General features: G+C 42.3%; 1 protein-coding gene across 1 annotated transcript in view; it reads left to right on the plus strand.

Moving 5' to 3' along the window:
- Window positions 1–507: 507 nt before the first annotated feature.
- Window positions 508–27,048, plus strand: part of MAP3K9 (mitogen-activated protein kinase kinase kinase 9) — a 54,785-nt gene continuing 28,244 nt past the window's right edge. The window contains exons 1-2 of the mRNA XM_075712600.1: window positions 508–808; window positions 6,424–6,837. Of these exons, the coding sequence (XP_075568715.1) occupies window positions 508–808; window positions 6,424–6,837 (715 nt within the window). The remainder of the gene's footprint in view (window positions 809–6,423; window positions 6,838–27,048) is intronic.

Raw genomic sequence — 27,048 nt, forward strand, 5'->3', positions numbered from 1 at the left:
GAGGGCCAATGGGAAGCGAAAGCTGACGAGGCGGGGGCCAATTGGGGGGGACACCGGTGAGTGCGAGGCTCCGGGGCGAGAGGCTGGGCGGGAGAGGGCGTGGCCAAGAGGGCGAGGGCCCTCAATCAGGTGAGGGCGGTGTTGATGGGCGGTAGCGGCGGCCAATGGCGGCGGGGAGGCGGAGCCTCCCCTCCCCTCCCGCCGCCGAAGCTGCCAGAGAGTCAGGTGGCTCCGGGATGCGCGGCGGCGGCGGCGGCAGGCGGAGGCGGGCGAGGAGGAGGCGGGGGGGGATGCGGCGGCGGCTCGGCGGCACGCGCTGCCTGCCCTCGCCTCTTCCCGCGCTGGGCTGAGGCGGCCCCGCGCCGGGCCCCCCCCCCCCCCCCCCGGCGGCGGCACCTGCTGCCGGCGGGCGCCGGGCCGCATGAACAATAGGCGGCGGTACCGGCCCCGCCGCCCCCCGCAGCGCCCGGCTGCCGCGGGCGCCTCCCCCTATGGAGCAGCCTCGCCATGGAGCCCCTCACAGAGCTCAGCCAGGAGGGCGCGGGCGGCGGGGAGCCGCCGGGCGGCGGGCCGCTCTGGACCGCCGTCTTCGAGTACGAGGCGTGCGGCGAGGACGAGCTGAGCCTGCGGCCGGGGGACGTGGTGCAGGTGCTGTCCCGGGACTCGCACGTGTCCGGCGACGAGGGCTGGTGGACGGGCAAGATCGACCAGCGCGTCGGCATCTTCCCCAGCAACTACGTGAGCAGCGGCGTGCAGGGGGGCGGCCCGGAGCTGCGGGCCCGCTACCCGCCGCCCCCCGCCATACAGCGTAAGGCGGCCCGGGCCCGGGGCGGGGGGCTCGGCGCGGCCCCTCGCCGCCACCCGGCGGGAGGGAGTCGGGGAGCGGGGGAGAGGCCCGGGCCCGGCCCTGCTCTGGGCCTGGGGGGGGTGCTGGGGCCGCCGGCGGTGGGGGGGGAGCCGGGACTGCCGGGGTGGTGTGGGGGGAGCCCCGGCCCGGCCCTCCCGAGGGCCCCGAGAGAAGGCGGGACCGCCGCCGGCGCGGAGGGAGGCCCGGTCCGGCCCGGCCCTTCCGCTGGCCCTGAGGGGAGCCGGGACCGCCGCGACGGGGGGAGGCCCAGCCCGGTGGGGAGCGGCTGTGGGAGGCTGCGGGGCCCGGCCGGCGGCGGAGGGGCCAGGGGCGAGCGGGCCCCGCGGTGGCCCTCGGCGCGGGAGCGGAGGGGGCTGCGGCGGCCCGGCCCCTCAACGCCCGGAGCTGCCCCAAGCCCGCGGCCCCGCTCGGCTGGGCCAGGGCCGCCCCAGCCCTGTTCTCTGGGCCGGTTCGCTTTCCCACCCGCAGCCGCATTCCTGCTGCTCCAGTGCCCTTCTGTCTTCCGGGCCAGCGCTCCTCTCCGGGGAGGCCCAGCCTAGCTCAGGGTTGGCGTTTCATCGGCGCCAGGAGCTGTTGCCCATTGTCAAGCCCTGTGTTTCCAGGGGCTGATAAATTTTCACCCAACGGCTGAGGTTTGGTGGCTAGGCCAGTGGTGGAGTCACGCGTGGCCCTGGTGACTCTTCCTTTAAGAATATACTTAAGGAGAGGTTGCTGGATAGGAAGCAGTTGCTTTCTGCGGTGTTGATTCACTGCTAATACGTGTTCAATATATTCTCCTAACCAAAAAGCTTATTACTTCTGCCTTAAAAATTCCTCAGCTGACTTGTGTTACCACGTTCCTCCTTAGCCCTTTGCCTTCTTACAAGTTCTGTTCTAAAATACGTGTGAATGAGTTTTCTCCAAGTTTGGGTATCTGGGGCGTACCCGAGGATTGCTTGACTAAGTTGTGATGCTGAAGGCATGAAGGGATTGGTTTGTTTCTGTGAACTTCGGTGCAGTTTTGAAGCCTTTGTTGGAGCCAGAGAATAGGGCCATTTCATTTCTGCATTTTTTTAGCCACTGTGTACAGTTGTGGAAAGAGAAACGGTGTGGAATGACAGTTTCTAGATCCTGTTTGTCTATCGCTATTGACAATTCAGGCAAGAATAAAGCTTTTTTTTTTGGAGGGGCAGAGAAAAATTTTTGGACTAAGTAGGCTTTTCTAGAAAGGAAAAGGAGTAAAAAGATGCTTTAAAGGTCCTATCTAGGACATATCTCCAAGGAATACAACTAATAGCTTTTTTTCTTATTCTGTGTTCTGCTTGAAAGCATTTAGGTGAAAACTCAGTAATCCGTGGTATTGCCCTTGGGATTGTGAAGGGACTAGATTGAGCAGTGGTGGTGCTTTCTTTCATACTGGAACAGTACAGATAATTTTTTTTTTTCCTTGCATGCAGAAAAGGCTGTGAATGCTTATTAGTTTTTGTCTTTGAGATAGTTAGGAGAACCATTTCTACAGAACTTCTTGAAGCCTCTGCTCCCCTCCTGTTTTGACTGTTCAAGTGTAGGCTTTGTAACTATGGATTCTCCTGCATTATTGTACTTCTGTGGTGTGATAGTTCAGGAACAGTTGTGGGGTTGCACCTTCCCCCTTTATCCTTGTCTTACCCTTCTAGTGCCACAGCAAGGCTATACTACTTCCCTCAAGTTATCAACCATATGTTCATGACAGGGTAGAATTTATTGCCCTCCAAGAAGTTTTTAGTATGCTAAAGGAGTGTGTTTCTTTTTTTAAAGAAACAATGCAATTTGGACAGGGGGTGAAGTTGGCTGTTGTTGAATTGGATTTTCAAGTTTAATGTTAGAAATCCCTTTGCAAGGAATGATACCTACTTTTAGAGCTGGTGATGTTTGATGGCTCTTTGGAATAACAGTCTACTGTTAACTTGCTTTTTGGGCTATGAAGTATTAAAGTTTTGCAGGAGTAATGCAAGGTGTCATTCCAGATGTGCACCTCAGTGCAGAAGCTATTTTTAGTTGCTTTCCTAGAGTTTATCTTCATATTTGATGAAGGTGTTAAAGTTCTAGAGATTCTGCTTTCACTGAGAGCAGTAGTAGTATGGCTAGGAGTTGCATGCTGCCTTTCAGCCATCCATGTAGTGTGCTCAAATCTTACCTTAGTGGGGGTACCATGAATGATAAAAGTAGCCTGTTGAGGCTGTCAGCAGTCGGCCAGCTTGAAAGACCCTCATCTGCACTACGGGCTCTTAGACACTACAGACTGAATTAAATAGCTCAATCATATAGTATAATAAATGTGATTAAACAGCAGCTACTTTGCAGTTGTCAACATGGCCACTGGTTCATGGTGTACAGGCTCTGTAATTCCTGATCGGTCCCCAGGGGAGTGATAGCACTTCAGTTCTTAAATTCTAAGGCAAAAAAAATGCATGTTAAACATTCCCATCGCCCTTACAGTCCAGTACAGCATTAGAAAAGGGGTTACTATGTTTAGAGAGGTGAAGAAAAGCAACTATTTTGTACACTAATGTAGCTGTATAACTGAGTCTGTGAAAAGGAAGAAACTAATGCAACACAAAATACCTTTTAAAAAAAAAAAAACAAACAAAACTTTAGAATGAAGACGAGTTTTGGTTTGGTTTTTTTTGTTTGTTTGTTTGTTTTTTTCTTTTCTGATTAAGCTACCCATGAGGGTGAGCTGGCCGGTCTGCCTTAGAGAAGCGTACATTTTCAAAGTAAAGCTAAGGTCGTACTTGCAAATAAGAGAGGACTTTTTTGCAAAATAACTTGCAGCGTAACACATTACGTTTCATCTGGGAGGATAAATCTCACCGTTTTACATCCCAGAGTTGTTCATTTGTGCATCCAGCACGGGTACTTTTTTTTTTTTTTTTTTTTTACCTAAGTACAGTGGGTGACAGCATACAGAGAGAGTTTGGCTTCCCTTGGCTTTCCGTGCCTTCCGTTTTCCTTTGCCCATCTCCTCCGCCTGCCTGCCGCCTGCCTGCTGCGCTGCTTTTCTGCACCGGGAGCTGGGCGAGGGGCGGGCGGGCGCGGGGCGCTGCCCGCCGCTCCGGGCCGCCTCTGCCGCCGCCTCTGCCGCCGGCGGAGCTGTCCCTTCAGCACCCCCGGAGCTGCCCCCGCCGCCGAGCTGCGGGCAGCGCTGGCTCGGCGTTGCTTTAACGCCTTCCGAGTCCCTGAAATGCCCGAGGAGAGGAAAAGGCTGGTTGTGAATGCCGCCAGCGTGTTGCGCGTCGGGAGTTCGGGGGGTGGTCTGTCGGTCTTGCTTTGTGGCTTACGCGTTTGTTCGTTTTCTGGCTTTTAATTGACCCTGTCCCTAGGAGCAGGTTAAGTGAGCGTTCTACCAGTGCTGAAAGTCTACTGAGTGAAGGTGGTAGGACTTGCCGTCTGCTTTCTTTAGCTGCTTTATCAGTAAGAAATGCCAGAGCAGCTCCTTTTGTGTATTCTCAATGACAGGCCAGTCTCCTATCTGGAGTTACTGTCATTACAGTCTTGTTCTAAAACTTCAGTGTTTCTGGTCAGAACCTACTCTTTCACCTTTTCTAGTAATCTGTAGCTCATGAGCATTTGAAGACCAAGGGTGCTACTGTAGGAGCGAAACCTTCTTTGTTGTGTAAATCCTTGAAGTTCAGAGTGTTACCCAGAAGATGTACTCACAGCCAAATTCTTTTTGTGTTCTGGACAGGAAAGGGCCTTTCCTCCTTTTGGAAGACTTTCCTTGTCACTTTTCTATCTTGATTCCCATTAATCTTTTCTCCATGGAACACTAGGAAAAAGAACACGGGCATCCTTATTACACTAGCTAAGGAGCTGGATGTATTGGCTGTACTGCATAGGAAGGTTGATGATATAATCCTTACACATAATCAACTCCTAGCTCATAGGTTTGACTGACTTACAAAAGTAAGCCAGACTTTTTAAAATCATGTTCATGGAAGGTAGAGCTCAGTCAAAAAAAAAAAAAAAAGTCTGCAGTTGTGGACAGCAGAGCTCATATTAACTCCATACAGTTTTGTGACATCTTGTACTATAGTATTATAGTATATAGGCTTATACTTAGGAAAGACATTTGGTTGGAACAACTAAAATATTTTACTTAAGCAGAATCTAACCTGCCCCCTTCCCTTATATGACAATATAATTTCTTTTAAAAACAGTGGAGAGGTTTATATATACAATCACTAACTACAAACTCCAGTAATATAGTACAGTACTCTGAATTAATACCTATATCAAGTAAGTCCATTACAGACTTAACTTCCTTTCTACTAGACAAAGCAGGGGAACCATGTCAGATTTAGCATTTCAAATGCAGGAAACATTAAAAGTCTTGGTGGCTTTCTGCTTAAATCCTTGTATTGTGGGGTTTTTTTCCTCTAAAACTTTTAGAAATTTCTTTGACTGTAATTGGTAACCACCAAAATGTCAGACAGACTAGCATCAATGCTATCTCACCAGTGGCCTACCACTACTCTAAATTCAGCTGTGTCAGCATGTTTTCATTGGTCAGTATGTGGGTTTTCCATTCTACATTAGTCAGTATTGGATGGGTTCTTTTAGCCATCTGTGAGCATTAACTATGTTTAGTGTACAGGTGTACAGGATACATTTTCTCACATCTTCTGCTCCAGATGCAATTTATTTATATGCTGAATTAAGACATCTGGATCCGTAGATTTTTATTATACAATGCCAAGTAGCCACCAGTTACTGTGGCAGCCTGTAAAGTATAGCTGTGAGTGCATGGGAGTGGAAAATGATGATTCTGCTCTTTCATATAATTTCTGTAATAAAAATGCAGTATGCATTAATCAAAAAATATTTTCCTTATTGCTAACTCTGCATACTCAGTATGTGGTCTGATCCATCTGTTTGTCACACTGTTGTCAGTAGTGTCAGAATTGGTTAGCAGATCTTGTGGGGAACGAATCTGCAAAGCTTGTAGAGATGTGGAAGAATAAGCATGATTTGGGAAGGACTAAAAAATTGTTAGTGGCGGTTAAATAAGAGACGTTCAAATAAGTGACAAATGCAGGAGCAGATGCGTTTTGTGTTGAATTTTAGCTATGTCACATTAAGCACTGTAGTGGAGTCAGTGACATTAGCCTGTGGGCGTGTTTTTCTTTTTTGGAATCTTGTACTGTCATTGAGGGCAGGAAATAAGGGTTATCCTTAAGGGGGTTTCAGTGTTATAAGAGTTTAATTGTGTTAAGAGGAGGCTATTTTATTAAGTGTGTCATTCACCACCATTAGGTCAAATTCATCACCACTCACACTGAGTACTTTGTACAGGTTTTATGATACTGCAAGATCTGTTTTACCACACCATTTGGCAATGAAGGATTGTCAGAAGGGACTACTGTTTTCAGTTGTATTGTTTTGGAGTGAAAATTGCCCCTTCCTCCATGGGTGAGGGATAGGTTGGGCTGCATGGACCTTCACCTGATGTACACGTTGCATGGTTGCTAAATGTTTACATCTTTTTTTTTTTTTTCTTTTTTTTTTTTTTTTTCTTTTTTCCCCTCTTTCCCTAGTCCTGGAGATCGACTTCTCAGAGCTTGTTCTGGAGGAAATCATTGGCATAGGGGGCTTCGGAAAAGTGTATCGAGCTGTATGGATAGGAGATGAGGTTGCTGTCAAGGCAGCTCGCTATGATCCTGATGAGGACATCAGCCAGACCATTGAGAATGTCCGCCAAGAGGCCAAGCTCTTTGCAATGTTAAAGCATCCCAACATCATTGCCCTCAGGGGCGTGTGTTTGAAGGAACCCAATCTTTGCTTGATCATGGAGTTTGCCCGTGGAGGATCGCTAAATAGGGTGTTGTCTGGTAAAAGGATACCTCCGGACATATTAGTGAACTGGGCAGTACAGATTGCGAGGGGAATGAACTACCTGCACGAGGAAGCAATCGTTCCCATAATTCACCGTGACCTGAAGTCCAGCAACAGTAAGTGCTACACAGTGAACAGCCAGGCTGCTGGGAGGGGGTGTTGGAAAGAAATCGTACAAAGAAAAGAGGGGTGTAGTGCTAACTTAGCGATCTTTCTTGTGAACCACTGTATCCTCTAATTCAATCTCAGAGGGGTTTATTTTTCTACAGTATGGTGCTACAGACCACAGGAAACATGTAAACGCTTTCACTTTGTAGAAGCAACTTAAATGATTGGATGCAAAAACAACTGTAAATGGAGCATGCTTCTCTAGTAGTTCATATATACAGTGTCTCAGTTTTACTGGCATTTCAGCAGGCTTCTGTATGTTGGAAAGCCTTGCTAAACTTAGAATGTGTATTCTCCTTCCACTTTTTGGAAAGGTAAATGCTCCCAAACTTTCATTTTACTTGCTAGATTTTGCTGTATGGATGAGATGCAAGCCTGTTTTCCTTATGGGAGATTTAACCCATCCCTGCTGAACTGGATCTTCTCTCTATCCCCCATAGATGCTGGTGTTGACAGAAATATTAACTCGGGTAAATGAAATGTCCCAGTGGTTTCCCTTGTACTCCCAGGACTTCAGCTGATGTTTGTGGTGCTTTACATGGGATGCAGCTGACCCATTAGAGCATGGGGACTGAACTTTGGTAGTTATGATTCTGGAAGTCATGGTGAACAGCTACTCTGTAATACTAATAGCATTACTGTCTGCCACTTGGGTGTTGTTTTTGTGGTGTGTCTGTTTTCCCCAACTTAAAATGGTCTTGAAGTCAAATGCATGCATGGAACATTATTTATGAGTGTGGGAGTAAACTGCTGCAGTGGTTTAAAGATCATCATCTCCTTTCCTGATGCCTGCATGCAGCTGTTTAGCCTTTCTCTCTGCTTGTCTATGTCTAGATGGCAAGAGCAAACACACACCTGCATGTTGGCTGCAGTGGTTTGGATAGGTGTGTTAGTATGAACTCATTTTCATTTACGGCTTGAGTTAATAAGAGCTATGAACTGGGTGGCTGGGATGCAGGCACATGTTCTCTTTTGTTTTGAGGGCAGTAACATCTAGCAAAGAGGTCCGACAGATGGGAATTTTAATATCTTAAATAGATTCACTAGAGCTAGCATTAACCATTACAATGCTGTAAATTTTCAGGCCTTGCAGAATCTTCCTATGGTTTTTTGGCCTCCAATCTTGTGGCAGTGAATTTACACAATTTGTTGTGAAGGAAAAGAAACGTGTTATTAACTCTTGTTAACGAGTTTGAAAATAGGAACTATGAGAGCTTTCAAATTAGTTTCTATAATATTATTCTTATACTATTGAAGTTTCCCTTTTTGTTAGAGTAAGGCAATCTTAATGGCTATAAAGATTTTCTAATATATAAACCCTTCCCTTACAGGTGGCAGTATATATGGGCATATATATGCCTGTATGCTGTAAAATGAGGATTGATTGGCTTGATTAATAGATGACTGGCTGCATCTGTGAATAAGAAATAGTTGCCTTTAAGTGTTGGGCCTTTCCTCCTTACCTAAGAAAGTATTTACTTGCTTATTTTGCTAATAAGCCATTAAGACTTTATTGCTTAATGCTATCTGAATATTTTTGAGGTTTAGAATGAAAGTTATTTCTAGGATAAAAAGCTGTTACCTCCTGGTATTTCACTTTTATTCAGACTAGAGACTGCTAGCTGTAAAAGGGAAACATATCAGCCAGAGAACTGGCCCAACTAGAGGGACACCAGTCACAATGTCACCAACTTAACACAGATATGGATGCTAGAAAACATCTGTACTGTCAGCAGCAAGAGTAAGTGTCTCTTGTCACCGTGAATCAGCAGTATGTAACTGTGCTGCACCGTAGATTGTCAGTGAGAAGTTGAGGGTTTTGCTGCATGTATTACTAGAATTTTCCTTGTCTAGGAGGAAGCAATAGTAAAGGAAGAAGAAGAATGAGTGGGAATGCCTGTGGAAGGATTGAAGGACATGCTATGTTTGGAGGGGAGAGGTAGAGAATTTACATGGTGGTCTTGACCAAAGATACCATCAGATCTAGTACAGAAATGAGGGGTATAGGAAAATTCTAGCCCAGCTAAGTCTGCAGAAAGCAGTATTACATTTGGGAAGCTAAATAAATATAGGAGCTGGTCCTGGAGGGAAGGCTTCAGCTATTTTAAGGAAAATTCATTGTTTTGTAACTCGGTTTTCAAATAAGATTAATTAATAACCTCAGGTGTGGGCTTAACATATTACAACAGCTATTTACTTTGGCGATATAAATTTCTTCATTCTGTGCTGTGTGGTGGAAGAGAAATTTAAAAAAAATGTATACAATTTCAAACATTTGAAAATATATATTCTTTTCTTTTCTGGGTGTATCTATACAGCAAGTATCATAAATATTAGATTATGACAACAACGGAGCTTTGGGGGAGTGGGTGGGACTGTTGGTCTTTTCTGTTTGGTGGTTGTGGTTTGTTCCTCCTCCTCCCCCTGCTCCCCCCCCCCCCCAAAAAAAAAAAAAAGTGTATATTACCTATACATGCAGGTAGACTTAACTCATGGTTACCTGTAGGATAAACAACTTTGGACTGTCCAAGTCATGTCTTTCCTGAATACTCTGTCACTGCATTGCTGAAATCCCTTTTCCATTATATGTAATAAGCTTCTTGGAAATTTCTTGCTCTGTTTTCTATGGAAAGCTTTTTACAAGTTTTTTAAAGATTAGTGGACTAAGTATGTTATTGCATCCTGATTTATATATGCTTTGCATTTTCTATGTTTTTCTGATGTACTTGGTTTTCTCAATTACTAGATAATACATAATCGATAACAGGTTATGTTGTTAGCTCTGTGCCTGTAGAATTACAAGCTTGTAGCATTTTCTTTGCATAAGTTACCACCCACCAGCTGATAGGCAGTAATGTGCCTCTGGAGAAGGAACAGCTTCTGCTTGCAAGGACTTGGAAAAGATTCTTGCAGACACATTTCTTTCATGTACTAAACATCTACAAATGCTGTAGAGCTGTCATGGGAGCATCAGCTGTATTGATCTACTGATTGGTACTGCCTACGTTTAGTAATAGTGATTCTCATACGTCTCATCTTGCCTTCAGGCACCAGCTGGGACCTGCACTATCCATCTGAAGCTGCAGGATGAGTTTGGGAGTTAGGGAACAAGACAGGGGAGTGGGAAATAACAGTTGCCTTATTTAAAATCAAATTTTCTACTAGAATAGAAGAAAATCAGAGAACGCCTTGCTTTCAGATGTCTGCCTATATTTAGGCAGATACAGAATGCATAAGGACAGTACTTCATAATGAACCTTTTAAGAAGGTCTTGCTACATTTTGAACAGTAAAGTAAGTCAAATGGGCACCTTAATACAAGTCTGAGAAATTACCCCATTATCAGGGAATTGTAGAATGCTTTGGGTTGGAAGGGACCTTTAGAGGTCATGCAGCCCAACCCCCCTGCAGTGAGTAGGGACAGCTTTAACTCGATCAGGTTGCTTAGAGCCCCATCCAACCTGACCTTCAATGTTTCCAGGGATGGGGCCTCCACTGCCTCTCTGGGCAACCTGTTCCAGTGCTTCACCACCCTCATTGTAAAAAATTTCTTCCTTATATCGAGTCTAAATCTATTCTTCTTTAGTTTAAATTCATTATTGCTTGTCCTGTCACAACAGGCCTTGCTAAAAAGATTGCCCCCATCCTTCCTATAGGCCCCCTTGAAGTACTGAAAGGCTGCAATAAGGTCTCCCTGCAGCCCCCTCTTCTCCAGGCTGAACAACCCCAACTCTCTCAGCCTGTCCTTGTAGGAGAGATGCTCTAGCCCTCGGATCATTTTTGTGGCCCTCCTCTGGACCCGCTCCAACGGGTCCATGTCCTTCTTGTGCTGAGGACTCCAGAGCTGGACACAGGACTCCAGGTGAGGTCTCACCAGAGCAGAGCAGAGGGGCAGAATCACCTCCCTCGACCTGCTGGCCACACTTCTTTGGATGCAGCCCAGGAGTCGGTTGGCTTTCTGGGCTGCAAGCACACCTTGCCGGCTCACATCTGGCTTTTCATCTACCAGTGCTCCCAAGTCCTTTTCCACCGGGCTGCTCTCAATCCCTTCATCCCCCAGCCTTTATTGATATCAGGGGTTGCCCTGTCCCAGGGGCTGGACCTTGCACTTGGCCTTGTTGAACCTCATGAGATTCACACAGGCCCACCTCTCCAGCTTGTCCAGGTCCCTTTGGATGACATCTCATCATTCTGGTGTGTCAACCGCACCACTCAGCTTGTTGTCATCTGCATACTTGCTGAGGGTGCACTCGATCCTACTGTCTGTGTCATTGATGAAGATAGGAAACAGCACTGCTCCCAGTACGGACCCCTGAGGGACACCACTTGTCACTGGTCTACATGTGGACATTAAGCTGTTGACCACGACCCTCTGGATGCGACCATCCAGCCAATTCCTTATCCACGGAACAGTCCACCCATCAAATCCATATCTCCCCAATTTAGAGAGAAGGATGTTGCGGGGGACTGTGTCAAAGGCTTTACAGAAGTCCAAATAGATGACATTGTTATATATGTATAAGGATTTGGAAAAAAATCCTTTTTAATCTAAACTATTGCAGCTTTGTGGACTCAAGTAGTAGGTACCAAAACAATGCTCAGAGTAGTTCTCAACATTTCTGACAGCATAGTAAAGAACATAAGGTTTTGATTGCTTTGGGAGGTAACCATCTTATGTAAGGACTGAACTTCAGGGGATTATTTGAAGATTCCAGGAGGTGTCTGTTTCTTGAGATTCTCCTTGTCAAAAAGCACTCTCCAAAACAATTGTCTGTCTTCCTTCTTTTCAGCAAAAAGGTGGACATTTTTTCTGTTCCATCATTTTACTTCATTTTTTTCTCTTTTCATCATCATAACTTTACGTTTAATGCTAATACATTTAGAGTGTAGGAAAAGTGTCCTGTATGTTTTAAGTACAGTGTTTGTGTGAGGCAGACTTTTATTGTAAATCTTGGAGGTTCTGAGGGCTGTGTGTTTCATTGCTTTGGGGATGCTATCAGGAAATGCGTACATAAAGATCTTTACAGAACAAATTGTACACCTGTGATTTATTTTTAGAGACCCTGAAATTCTTTTGCTGCGTGTCAGTTCAGTTGGAAGTGAGTCTGGTAGGCAAGTGTTCCAGTGGCATTACCAACTCGCATGTCAGTCATATAACTACACAAGAGAAAGAAGATAACCCAGGAAAGCTATTTTGTTCTGCTGTGTGAGGAGATAAGTATTTATCTTTTTTGATATTTGATTCAGGAGATTTAATTTATTCCATATGAAAATTAATCTTATTAGTCTGACAGAATCCTCTCTGGCTTCTTTTTCTTCTCTTCATCTTGTGGTACCGCTAACCTTTCCCTCTTCAGCTGCATGTTGGTGCTCCACTGAGCATGTGTTAGAGAATTGGTAGTAGGCCTCTCCCAGTGTGAAGGCTCCTAAATAATCTAAATGCTGAGCTATAGGAAAAAAAGCAACTAGGAATGCCCACTGAACTCAACATCACTGTGTTTAGTGCAGTTCGTAGAGTTTCCCTTTCTCTTATCTCTTATCTGTGATTTGAGTGTCATTTCTGGCCAGAGGAAGGTGCTTGGCATGTAATGCTTAGGATCAAAAAGGGCAGTCCTGTTGGTTTTAGTGAAGTATTGTAAATAATGAAGCTGGTCCTGTTTGTCTGTCAATGTTAGATATGCCAGCATTGCTATAGCAATAATACCAGTTAACTAATGCTGTAGAGAACTAGCAAAAGCGTATTTGCTCTTTTTTTTGACTGGCTCAGCAAAATATGTTTGTTATTTGCACTACGCTGAAAGATTTTGCTGAGGGTGTTCATGCCAATTAGCAAAGTGCTTTATAAAAATCACTATGTCTGTGTTCCACAAAGTGGCACAGAAGATTAGCAGCACAGTGACATGGCCAAGGTCAAAGAAAGAGGTAAGGACAGAGCTCAAAATAAACCCCAACAATTCTGATTCAGTGAAGTCAGTAGTTCTTCCTTTCTAGTTCTTTGAAGGGGTTCACCTCTTCTACTTTTTGGACTACCAAGGTAAGCTTGTGATGTCCTGAGATTCAAAGCTCTAGCTTTCTAAAGAATTCCAAACTCTGCTATAGCTTTGCTTATTTATTTTATGCAGTTGTTAAGCCTTTTCCTGTTCATAAAGATGCTAATAGAGCTGACTTCTGGTGTCTGGACAGTTGTTCCTAGGACTTGCAATATTCCTTGTCCTTTATTTTATTTAAAGTATGGGCAGAATTTAGAAGCAGAGATTCCTTGTGACTAGTTCAAATCCAAACCAAGGACAACAGGACTTGAATGTTACATACCAGTCTTGATAACATGTGATTAGTTATTTCATTCCTTTTTGCAGTATTCGTGTCCCAAACCATTCATAATTGACACTCTTCTGTTGGTCTTTTTGGAGAAGCAAAAGTACTTAATGTAAACCTCTTCCTCTGTCTGGCAGTGTCGTAGAAGAGAGCTCTTCCAGGGTCTGCTTAAAGTACATTGGCAGAGCAGTTTGGAAGTCTGCGCTATTATTGTTGCTTCTGGTATTTCAGTGTAATTTGCTGACTAACTCTCCAGTGTTGTACCTTCTATCAGAATGGATTTCCTTTGTCAGTGCAATTAAGTGAGTGTGAGTAATGCTTCATATAAAGTATAGTGAAACTATTTCAATGGCATCTGAATGCTTTACACTGAGTGAATAATTGAGCTGGCCTTAGTTGGGTGGTCCCTTGCTCTGTAAGAGGAAAATTATAAAAATGTGAGATTTTGCGGGGGTGGGGGGGGGAGGGAAACACAACAGCTTGGAGATTAATTTTATGCAGATGTTCTCTGGTTCAGTTCAGGGAGCAAAAATCAGTAAACTTTTTTTTTAAGATTTAAAAAGTGTGTACAGTAGAAATCAAGCCTTTCAAACAGCCTGAATATACTCCTAAAGGTGATTAAAGATGACTTTTCAGGTTCTGCCCTTAAGCAATTATCTCATTCTATAGGCATGTTATACGATATTGCTTATGGTGCATAACCTCTAGTTCTGGTTACTCTGCTTATTTCTCTGTCTCCCCAGAGTATCAGCCTTTGTGCTGATCTGGTCACTTGTATTGTGGTTAAAAAAAATTCCAAATAACTATAAATTTTGCATGTGGTAGTATGATGATGAAATTCATGCCAGTAATACTATAACTTTTTGTTGAACAGAATGAAAAAAAAATAATTTCATGTGTTAGTAGTTCAGAAGATGAAAATTATACCTGAAACTGATGCTAATTTTTAAGCTGTTGAGACACCAGGGATTCACAGAAGTAGGGTGACAGTTTATTTCGGTTTTGTTTTGTTTTTTTTTTTTTCCTTAGCGTGTCTAAACTAGTGCAACTACTTTCCTCTGAGAGGTTTGACAGATGCTTTCACGTTGCAGACTTATTTTCAGTATGTTTTAGTAGATTTCTGAGATTTCTAAAATTAAAATACATCTCCTGCAAATGGTTTGGTTTAGTTGAATGTGAATTGATGTCTTCACTGTTAATTGCAAGTCAAAAATAGAAAGACTTTATGGAATAAGTTTGATGTCCACAAGAACACTTTGGTATTCTCCTGCCCACACCAAGTAGCAAAAAGACAATTTCAGAAATGAAATCCCTTATCTTTGTAGACAAGAACGGAAAGAGTTCCTCTTGTTTTTAACAAGTAAAATTGCGTCTATTACTTTTAAAAAGCTAGCTAATACCCTTTTCATGTCTTTGTGCCACTGCATATATTTTTCTTGCAGGGCTCTTTCTGCTCCCAAGAAAAAAAATTACCAAGAGTTATGACACTAAGCACTTTCTCCAAATTGTGCATATGGAACCATGGAACAGATACAAACAGACCCGAGCACCATCATGCAGGAGGTGTACCTAGGCATCTCTGTGCTGCTCCCATGAATTCACTGTCTGACCATCTGTGACAGAGCTAGGATAAATCAGTGTTTTTCTGAAATTTCTAAGTAGCAAGTCAAGAGTGAGAACAGCCTTGTTGTGGCATTTCCAGGAAGCTAGAATAACTTTTTCTCTGCTTTTTTTTTTTTTTTGGTGTTGCTCCCATGTCAATAAACTTAATTTCAATTTTGAGAGATTTCTGTCAGCAGCTTCACTTTTGCTTTTCTCATCAAACAATTCCTTTCAGAGTTTCAACATAGCTGAAGCAAACAAACTGACTCTTGAAGCATCAGAAGTTAAGCACAGCCTTGCTCTTTGAAGCAATGATTCATCACCCAAGATGATTTTGTAATTTTAAGTAATATCCCATTTTGAAGATGGTGCGTATTCCCTTATGACAAGACAAGGAAAGCCTTAAGCTGTTGGCACGTATAGGATATAGCATGTGATTTTAAGAAGCTGCTTTTTGGTATGTTTACTTTCTGACTCTAGGATCGTTTCAGTTAGATTGGTGTGACTTTGATTTCCAAAAGGTTGCCATAGTTGACCGGCATATTTGATAATTGCTTCTTAGTTGTCCGACTACTAATGGAAAGGTAGATTCAGCCTTCCTCAGACCTAAACTTTTTCCAGATATGAAAAAGAAATAGTAACAGAACCTCATGCGCCAAGAAGAGAAACTATCGCAACGTATAAGGATTTATAATTATGTTGTTTGGTTTCATTAGTGTTTCTTAAGATCAGGGAGAAGAGGACTTACTCGCATAAAAGTAAATCTTTGGGTCCCAGCCTGTAGAAGAGTTGTTATGGTGGTAATGGCAGCATGGTGCAGCATCATTTAGGGTTCTCTTCAGAAGGAAGTAGCCAGAGGATAGACAGCCCCGCTATGAGCTGTTTGTGTTACTACCACACACAGCCCTTCCACTCTGCTTTCTAAAAGCATTGTCATATTACTCAAGCATTGTTATATTACTCAAGCATTTATTATAACACCATTTTTTATTAAAGAAAAAAATATCCTCCCAAAACACCAACTTTAGCTAATACACATATAGATTCCAGATTACCTCTGAAATCCTGTATGTGCTTTGAATGCTGTACTGCCGAAGTCCTGGATGATTTTTAGAGCTACAAGCCAAGCTCCTAGTTAGCTGTGCAACATCTTCCTCTGATGCTTCATCAGACAGGCTTCTGGAATTTGCTTTGGCAAATTCTCAACAGAGAAATGTTAAGATTTTTTGTATTGCAACTGGAAGCCTTCATTTAAAATGTGAGCATGACTTCAACCTTGCCGATTTATAGACATTGTTTAGATGTGTAGCAAATGATAGTGTGCTAGTAGCTCCATTTAGTAGTAACAGGCAAATATGTCTGCCACTAAGATTTTGCTTATTGCAACAACTACTGTGCTTAAATTGGAAATTCCTAAGGGGGGTTCTCGGTGTACTATAAAGAAGTGCCAGTATGGATAATTGCTGTAAAGATGGTATGTGTAAGGGCAGTGGGATGTATGTGAATCGGGTCATGTGGTCCACCTGCCACAAAAGTATTACAGGATTTCCTACTGTTTCTCTTTTTTGAGTATGGACCTAGGAAAAGATGTTAGAAAGAACAGTCGTTAGTTTGTTTTGACTTTGCATTGTTCAAGGGCCCTGAAAATAAGAAAAATCCCATAACTTTGATTAATAGAACTCAGTATACCTAATTCTGCTTGTTGAAGTGTTATCAATCTTCCCCTTGGATTTATTGATTGGCTTTTTTGCGTTTGATGTAACCAGTCACATAGTATGTGGCTTTGATATGATTATGGTCATCTAGTAACTGGGGGATATTCCTAATGCTTCATCAGGGTACCGTCTAGTCACTTGTACTCTTTGATCACAGAGTAAGCTGGATCAGGAAACTAACAGAAGTCTAACACATCAAAAAGTGAACAGCTTTCTTATAGCTTTACTGCATGAGCTGTTATCTTGCATGGACTTTCATGTGCAACAGTGCAGGACTACCCTCTTTCTCAGCAGCTGGCAACTTGTTCTGCTCAGCTTAAGGTAAAACTCAGCAGTATTCAAGAAAGTCTGAATTTCACTGTTGTCGGCTGTAGCTTGGTGTTGATTGTCCATCTCAGAGCCTCTTAACATTTGTTTTGATGAATGGAAATACACCTGTTCCTTTTCTTAAGTTTCTTTAATTAAATCTGATTTAAAAAAAAACCAAAACCAAAACACAAACAAACCACCAAAAAAACCCCAGCTTCTGGTGTGGTTTGTGCTGCTGCCTGTGAAGTTTTTATGTCTAGATTGTGGAGTACCAGCCTATTCCAGGAATGAATAGTACTTGGTGTTATTGACTGTTTCATAGAGATGTCTTAATTGCAGCCAAAGCAAAACAGTTCTGTGCTACTTTTTTCATCACAAATTTCAAATGTTTCTATTTGCCTGGAAATGGCTCCCACTGAACCAGCATTATTATTAAATCTCTTTTCAGACAGTCTCGTGAGTGACAGTTAATGAATGTCATTCATGTGATTCTACTCTTCCCTTTCCTTTTTTTGTTGTTGCCTAATACAGTTCTTGATTTGTTGCAAGCTTTCAAACAGATGTGATTTGGCAAAGCACTGTGTTGGGTACAGATGTAATTATATTTTTTCCTTGGAGCATTGAACTGATTATGAAGAGTACAATAATCCATGCCTGAGCTAGAAGGTTGTTCCAGTGTAAGCAGTATGGTAGGATTTAGTCTGAAACCGGAGCTGAATAGCTCCATTTTTCCAGGAATCTCACCTGAGTGTTCTCCAGGAGCATTCAAAGTGTTTTGTAGCGTATCACTGAAGAGATAAGACTGTTTTCAGCTTGGCTAGGTGAAAGGATCGATTCTAAATATATTGTGGCTCTGGAGGCCTTTCCTATCCCTTCCCCCACTATGCATTAGCTCTTTAGAGTTACTGTACTGCATGGCTTAAAATCCGAGAACTGCTGTGCTGTCACATCCATCACCTCCTCTAGGTTGATAGAAGAGGACAGTCGGCCAGCTTTATGGATTTGCTGAACCCTCACGCGTACCCAATAATTAAAAAACTTTTGCTTCCAAGGTATATATATTTTTAAATGTGTTGTTGCTGGGTGGTTAGTAATAAAAGAGAGAAAATATTTGCTTATTACTAGACACAATATTTGTATTCTTTGTTTTTCCTTCTAAGATGTGAAATTTTGAATGAGTCTTAAATTCTGTGCTCTACAGGATCTTATGCAGCACTTAGTCTTCTGCAGCACAAACAAATATTAGAATAAAGATGCAGTCCTACTGAAATGAATGGCAGAGTACCCAACAGAAGGTAGGTAAAGGCTGCATGCGGAAAGACCGGACTCAGTCCATGTGCAGATCTCTTAATCACTTTAAGTACTTTGAATGCAGGATCAAGAGCAGATTGCTTATTATCTGGATACTTGTGAAGCAAAGCTGTGCAGGCTGACTATGGAAGGTAGAACTAAAATTGCAAATTAGATTTTGGCAAACCGCTACAATATGAGGTCTCATTTTGGAGCAAGTTTTTGACATCCTTTCCTAAAAGCTTAGTTCTGTCCTCAAGGCAGTATGCCAGTGTACTGCCAATAGGACTTAATAATTAAAAAAAGGAACACCTGGCAAGCTCAGTCCCTTGACCCCTTTGCAATAATGCTGCTTTTTTGTCTTGTTAGGCAAACTGCAGCTAGCTTCTGGCTCTTTCAGACCATGACTCAGACAACACAGCAGCATGAAGCAATATATTAAGGCTATATTTTTATCTAACATCAGTGGTTCCCACCACCATCATATGAGCTGAAATGTATATAGGGAAGTTTTGCTTATTCATGGGAGGGGAAAATGGGATTGGAACAATCATAGCAAGTTCAGTGAAGCCATCTTCTATGCAAGAGCATTTTTGTTTGATTTATGGATACTTTTCTCCTTGTCCTGGTTTCAGCTGGAATAGAGTTGATTTTCTTCCTAGTAGCAGGCATAGTGCTGTGTTTTGGATTTAGTATAAGAATGCTGATAACACGCTGGTGTTTTAGTTGTTGCTAAGTACTGCTTATGCTAGTCAAGGATTTTTCAGCTTCCTGTGCTCTGCCAGGTGCACAAGAAACTGGGAGGGGGCACAGCCAGAATAGTTGATCCAAGCTGACCAAAGGGCTATTCCATACCATATGATGTCATGCTCAGTATATAAACTGGGCGGGGGTTGGCTGGGGGGGAGCTATCGCTGCTCGGGAACTGTCTGGGTATCGGTCAGTGGGTGGTGAGCCATTGCATTGTGCATCACTTGCTTTGTATATTATTATTATATTGTTACTATTATCATTACTATTTTACTTTATTTCATTTATTAAACTGTTCTTATCTCAACCCAGGAGCTTTGTTACTCACTCCTCCGATTCTCTCCCCCATCCCACCGGGGTAGGGGGAGTGAGTGAGTGGCTGTGTGGTGCTTAGCTGCTGGCTGTTTGGTCGTTCGCAGTCAGGGCCTCACCTGAGACCTCCACCATCCCTTCTGTCTCTAGGTCCGAGAGCTCCCTTTAAGCTTAAGCTAACTTGAAGTACCTTCATAATCAGATTTTCTTACATTTCTGGCAAACAAGCTTCTCATTCTTTTTTCAGATTGTTATCCCAACCTGTTTCAAAGCACCACTATCCACCCCAGCATGCTAGAAACACTGTTAATGCCAGGCGTCTCTAGGAAGAATTGATAAAGCTTCAAAATATAACAATAGAACACATGAGTTAATGTCGCTTTATCACTAGCTAGTAGCCCTGTTGTTTCATGGTCTGCCTAGAACTGTAGTATTTAAATAAGAGAATGGCAGCTATTCTGGCACTGACATACTGACTATTGTCTCAGTTGGGGAAAAGTTTTGTGGAAATTAAATGTGAAGCCAGCAGTTGTCTCAAGTCAGAGATATATCCTAGTGTACCACAGACAACAAATCCAGCTATTTTTTCCCCTATGGTAGGGATCCTTGTCTTCTAGCCTGCTCCCTTCCATATTTCTTCCTGTATGCTTTCAGTTCTCATTGCATTCAGTCCCTCTCTTATTTCTTTTTTATTTCTCCCTTCACTTAATGATTGTAACCGTTTCTGTCAGGCTTGCTGTTCGTTAGCTAATAGATTTCTGTTCTTGTGTGTGGGGCTTACTGAGTAGCATCATGCACAGGTAAATGACTTGGTGTGAACTGTAAGCTGGACCATACAAGAGAATGTCTTGGATTTTTTTTTGCAATTTCCTTTGTGTTTCTTAATACACACACACACACACTCTGGACTGGGAAAGGGAGCATGAAGTTGCCGATACAGCTGTTGTCATGAAATATGGGGCCGATGGGCAGTTTGGTGGTTAACTATTGTGGTGGTATTGCAAGGTAATCTTGCTTTCCTTGGTATTGTGTTGTTATCAATTTTTGCCTCTTAAGTCAGAAAGTTCTTTATTTTTTTGGTGTGCTGTGTGGTAAATAAATTGGAAATACAACAGCAGAGTAGTTGAAGAAGCTGAAGCCTGTACAGCCAGAAAATTTTGGTATGCCTGGCTGTTCATACTATTTTGTGCAGTAGACAGCAGCCCCTTTCCTCTGCCTTCATATATAAAAATGGGCTATTTTTGCTGTGGGTGATCACGCTGTAGTAGTTCCTCCCTGAACGTTGTTCTGCTTCTGAAGTGATGAGTCAGCTTTTAGCACAAGCAAAGCAAAGGAGTATTCCATTCAGCACTACACTACGCAGATAAACCTAATGCTTTCTCTAGGCTGAGAAACCAGAAAAAGGCAATTATATGACTGTATTTTGCTGCCTTGTCACTTAATTTTGACAGTGAGATGAAATGAGGAGTCACTTCCTATCAGTTCTTTGATGTTACTAGCAGCTGGATCAGCATGGGTTAAAGTGATTATTTTTCCTTGCTTGTTCTTTCCCACTACTTTGGTCCACTGGAGACTAAGAATGCTGTCCTAACTGTCCAGAAGTGTAGCTGAAAACTAAAATAACCCTCCCAAAAGAAACAAGCGAAAAATCTGATGGTGTTACTGCCTTCCGGGGAAGTCTCGGTTTGTGAGACGTGGTTATAACATGTTTTCTGGCTCTGCTGGTGTAAAATACAAGCAGAGCAGAGGCTTAAACAGCAGCTGTTAATTTTGTTGCAAAAAAAAAAAAATTCTTAATTTCCCTTGTGAAAACTTTCCTTCTGTGAAAGTAGTCTACCTCTTTGAACTATCTTTTCATGCACGCTGGAGGTAGTATGGTGCTGGATGAAAAATAGGAGGTGTATTACTGGGGTTTTATAAAGTGACCAACTTAGAACCTAAGTAAAGCTTTATCATGTTTGTTTTAGTGATTGGATTGAAAGATTCAGTGCAGATAGTTTATCTGTTTATGTAGGGTAGAGGAGTATGTTTGGAAGAAGAGTAGATGGGTTTGGGAAGAAGAAAATTAAAGGAAAGGGGTAGAAATGTGTATATTCTGGCAGAAGGAAAGAGATCCAGACTAATTAGTCCTTTTGGCATAATTGGAAAGAGGAAAAAACATGTAAAAGAAATAAGTTGGGTTAAGCAGAATGGAAAATACATCAACAATGCAGTTATTTGTGTTGGAACACTATAATGAAGTTGAAAATATTCTCAAAACAAAGTTTGCTCAGCAGTTTTAAACTTCTTACTGCAATGGCTAAGAAGCAGGAGCGATACTGACATATTAGATGTGGTTTACCCAGCCATCTTAGGGTTTATTAAAATGTAGGTACAAGTAGATCAAAGGATATACAGCCTTATACCCCTATCTTTACCTTGTCAGTGTGTATTTGTATATCTGATCTCATGTCTTTCTGGTAGATGCATGAGTAATGAAAATACAGCTGTTTAATATCTGGAAACAAGGTCCTCCTTGCAGTAAGGCTTTGTGTGTTCGACAAAGATGTTCACCATTGACTTTTCAATTGATTCAGTGATCATTAAGGTGAGTGGTGCAAGATGCAATGAATTATGATTTCCAGCTGCCTTTGTGGGCCAAGGGACAGTTTTATTTAAGACTGATTTAACAGTAGTACCAGTTACATCAGCTGTCCTACTAATAGAACAAGATACTTCTGAAAACTTAATTTAAAAAAAGTTCAGAACACTGAGATAATCTTGCAACTATGATTAAATTGGTTTTCACCAGATGGCTCTCTAACATCTGGTGTGTTGGGGAACTTCTCCAATTGAAATTGCTTACTTATACCAGACCACAGAGATTCATGTGGTTTGAGTTTGGGCACTTAGCACAGATGTGCTTCTGGTCAAGAGAGGTTCCTGTAGAGAGTAAATCAGAGCATGTATATTAGACTTATGCTTGGAATCCCGTTCTGGAGAGGCTTTGTCTTTTCTGACTATGTTTGGAGCCCAGGAAGAATGCCTTCTGAGATGCTGTGAGTTTGTTTCATCCAAGCCAGCTTTCACTGTAATGATCCATGAGGATGGAGGAGGGGGGAAGGGGAAGAAGCTCACCTTTTGAACATGTGAGGCTGTGGTAGGTGTGCATCTGTTTCATGCATGCAGGGCAGAATTTCTTCTCTATAGAAATGTTTATCACTTTCCTCCAGGGCAGCTCTTCTGTAGTTTTATCTTATAGTTTACGGCAGAGTTGAAACTTGGCTAGCATTTAATCTGTTAATCTGTTTTTAACATCAGTCTGTATTCCTTCAGAATTCATTTGATCCTCTGTTTTGCCCACTTAAAACTGACCAGTGGTTTTGGGTACTACTACAGGATGTCCGCAGTAACGCAATTTTGAAGTTGCAGGTTTCAGTGTTTTCACTGCAGTGGCTTCTCCTTCTGAAAGGACATGGCATAGTCCTAAATACATATAGTCTCAATCCTAAACATACTAGTGCAAGTTCATGAATTGCTAGTGAAAGGTCAGTGTTCTAACATGAAGCTCCACCTTTGGAACTGTCCTTAAAGGTCTCATTAGACCAACAGCAGCCTTAACTCTGTCCTTCTGTTAAATAATCGTGCACTGTCTAGTGCCCCACAGAGCAGGCATCTCCATAATGACTTATGACAAGACAGAACTGAAGATCCAGTAGCAGCAACTACATGAAGGCTGAAGGATATAACGGTATCTTAGAAATCTTAATCAGGTTGCTTTTTGTATTGCTTTGAATACTAAGGCAGATGTTTTTGTCTTTCTAGCAAAGCATAATAATGTGGAATGGGGTGGAGCAGGAGGAAGAGCTGACTCAGTGTCAGATACCATCATGTCAGTCATACTTCAGTGGGTCTGTCTCTGTGAGGTCTATTTTTAGTACAAATCTTTGTTTAAACAACAAAAGCATCTGAGTTGGCCCCAGCTCTACAAAAAACCACTCATTCTTCTTGATGTCACTGATATACAACTGTGACTCATGAAGCTGAGATTCATCCCATTTAGGATCTGTTATCACCGGGATCTGTGTACTTCTAAAGACTTGATTACATTCAGTAAGACTGACATTGGATTCTGTCTAAGGCCTGCTAGCTATTAATACACATACAGAATGATACTTAAACTGGAGAAGGTAAACTGGCTTTACCTGAGCTCAAGAAGGTAATTTCTGTCTCTTCCAACTCTGCTAGAAAAGCTGCTAACTCAAATCACAAATCAGTTTAAGAGGACCTTGGGTGCATCATCAGTTTTTTCCCCCCCACCTTACTAAGAAACCATCTTTAAATGGTACCAGCATTGGCTGAGTTAACTCCCTATCACTCTGTGCAGATTGAGACTGGAATGAGGAACTCTAGTTGTATCAGGAGTCTCTAACGACAATTCTGTTTCAGCATCTGGTGTTGCCTACTAACTGAAGAGTATTAGATGTGGTGAAAGGTCTGGTTAATGGCCAGCATTCAATGATCTGCAGAATGTACTGAAGGTGCTCTTTGTAAACTTCATCAGCCTGCTTTGGCTCTGTCCTCTTAACTATTGCTTCAATAGTCAAAACAAATAAATCAAACCATATCTTAAGCAACTGGACTTGGTTTTGGAAATTACACTCTTCCACATTACTGTGATTCTGAAGGGGTAAATGCCAGGACTTGTTGACTAAGGGTGGTTCTCTAATAATATGGATCTTGATTGCTGAGTTCACTTAGGGCAACAAAGACAAATTGAAGGACACAATTAAGAAAGGCTCTTTAGTAGCTGGTCTGGTTTTACAGGCCTGGGTGCTGCAGTTGGTACTGTGTGAGCATGATGGTAATTGTCCATGAAGTATCAAAGTCCCAAGCATAGGGTTATCCTAAATATTCAGAGAGTAGGCTACCAACTGCCACCTATAGCTCTGAACTACTCAGAGACAACTGAAAATGCAGTCAAGTTAGTGATGAAAGCAAGCCATGCAGTGCTGCCTTTCCTCTTTGTTACTGCAACTTGTTTTGTCCTGAGCAGGGGCCAAAGCATTGCACAGATGGAAACCTGTGTTTAAAAAGTACTGAAAATGTAGCGATGACAAGTTTTCTCATCTCTAGCAACACACAGTTGTTTGTTTACTTGCTGTAATGTTGGATGGTATGACTGACGACTGCACCAGACCAAGTCTTGTCAAATGACCTTTGAATTCTGCCCTGTACTATTCTGCTAGTTGGTTGGTCTCATCATCAAACCAGTAAGTGTTGGCTTGCTGCCTTTGGTTACCTGACCCAGCCCTTTGTTTATATGGTGCCTACTTCTTTCTCTGTACTTCAGGAAACTTTCTCACCAGAGTCTGATATGAAAATATCCTTGATGCTTCTTGGAAGGCACCAAAGGTGTTCTCAAAGAATATGGAGGAACCCGAATAGACATTTTCATTTCAAAGAAAAATGACTGGTCTTTATCATAACCTAGATAAGAGGAGGCCCAGTGTTTAAGTTCTACCTTTTTACCTTTCTTAAGCTCAGACCTAGCATGTCTCAATTCGACTGTTGTCTTTCAGCACTTGCAGTCTGCCTGGCTCTTAAGGAATTAAACAGTGGGGTCGAATCATTACCAGTAATGATTCTTGAGAGTCCTTGTGGTAATAAAGTTCTTAATGAAGACTTAGTAGTTGAAATTACCCATCTAAATCATATGTATCTGTATGTGGATGACTGCCTGATCCAGGGGAGGTCCTGCTAGGACATACCAAGGCCTGTTTGGATCATATTCCTTTCTTGTCATCTCAGCTGGGACACCCTGAGATATGGAAGAGCTGTCTTGCTGGACAGAATTCATCTGAGCTGTAATTAATTTCTTGCTGTCAAATGCTTTTTTTCCGGAGGACAATTTCCAGGTCTTTCAGGAATATGTGAAAGTGTATGCGGGCACTTCTGGATTATTACTCCTGTGAGCACACATGTTCATGATACCCTTTACCTAAAGCTGCTAACAATTTTTAATGCTAGTTTAAGCCACCATGCTTTGCTTCACACTTGCAGTACGCAAAGAACGTGGTATTGGTGGTTTGCTATATTAAGTTGTTTTGCTGTAGCAGTTGGATCCTTAAAGCTGTCTGAATGTGATTGTAATACCCAGTTTGCTTCACTAGTCCCTTCTGCAGACTGCCAGATGGCTCCTACCCATGCTACTTAAGATCAGCTTTTAGCCTATGCTACAGAGGAAAAAAGATGGGTTTGAGTTGTTAGGAGTAGTAGTAGATAGCACAGCTTCATCTACAACTTGGCTGGCTCTGTGCATGCACACAGGAAGAGATTTCTTGCATGGGCCCTGGTGGAATGGGGAAACAGTGATCCACCACTTACAAGCTGACACACATTCTGCATGTTCCTGCTGATTTGGCTCTTGTTCTTCCCTAGTTGCCTGAAAACTAGGCCCAGTATCTTTGCTGCCAAACAATTTCTTTTCTTAAGGCTGGGAATGTCAAAGATTTGCAATTCAATTTTCTAGCTCTTTTTAAACCTTTTATCTCATGCAGATCTTTTAAGTCAACAGACCACAATGAGAAGATTTACTACCGTAGTAGATTAGCTGTGGTTTTGGTGTAGGTGCTCTATATTTGTGTCTGAATTTTTTTTGTTAGGCTGATCATCTGGCACTGTTAGCTCTGTCCTGAGTGATCAAATCTATTCAAAGATGGAAAGGTATGTTAACCCTGTAAGTGTAGGAATTATGTTGCTTATTCGTGTTTTGTATTGTTGTAGATTAATATGAGTGCAGAAGAAATAGCACTTGCAGAAGAGAACTTGCACTCAAAGTATTAAACAAGAGGCAATAACTGGTTGTAGATAAAGCTCACAAGAAAATGAGACCATGTTGATTAGCATGAGTAAAATGCATTTGCAGTGTCCTAGCAACCTGGCTTGTGTTCTCCATAAAAGAGATTCTTAAGGAGGAAACTGAAAGGAATTAATATTTCACCTATTTACAAGATTCTTCACTGAAATCCGAGCAAATGCAAGAGGGAGAGTCAAGGTTTTCGGTTTGAAAATCTGAAAAATGGGCTAGGGAGACTCCTAGCAGTTATAAGTGAGTTTGATACTGACCAAGATAAGGAGAACTGAAACAGATGCTGGAGAGAGATATGATTCTTAAAATTCATTTTTACAGTTTTGGGTTGCAGGCTTATTATCCCAAGCAGTTATTACAAGGAAATAGGAGGGGGAGCCAAGGATGTAACTAAGGAATCAAGGACTTGCAATAAATCCAGCTCTTTCATTGTCCTTCTCTGTGCTCTTTTGTCATGGTAATTTACCTTACTTAGCCTATATCTGATGAAAGAACAAGTTCATGGATACAAAAGATCTGTGTAAGTACTAATTAGTTACAAAACAAGGTAATTAGATTTAAATAACCTCTTGCCAGGAAGGTATGTAAAACCCAGCTGTGATATCTGGCTCTCTGTCCTGCTACTGAACTCATTCAGACAGAATATGATCTACCTTGTGAACAACAAATTTGCTTGTTGCTTGTTGTGCTTATGGAGGGAAGCAAAAAAACCCCTAAACCCCAAACCCATGTTTTCTTGTTTCAAAGTTCTGCTTTACCTTTACAACTTCACTCTATATCTATATATTACTGCATTTAAATTTAAAATTAGACTTTATTATTGTGCTAGCTCTTTAGGCAGACTGGGTACATGCTAGAAGAAGAAACTTAGTACGTATATTCTAGGAAGTTTATCACACTTGCAATCAATCGTGGACTTGTTAGCAATTTCTCTTAGAGAATTTCTCTGCTAGAAAGAAGGAAAAAAATTAGGCTTACTAGAAGAAGAGGCACAAAGGAAGCCTTCTTCTGTACCTT

The sequence above is a fragment of the Pelecanus crispus genome, chromosome 6 (genome assembly GCF_030463565.1).
Source record: "Pelecanus crispus isolate bPelCri1 chromosome 6, bPelCri1.pri, whole genome shotgun sequence".
Classification (NCBI taxonomy): domain Eukaryota; kingdom Metazoa; phylum Chordata; class Aves; order Pelecaniformes; family Pelecanidae; genus Pelecanus; species Pelecanus crispus.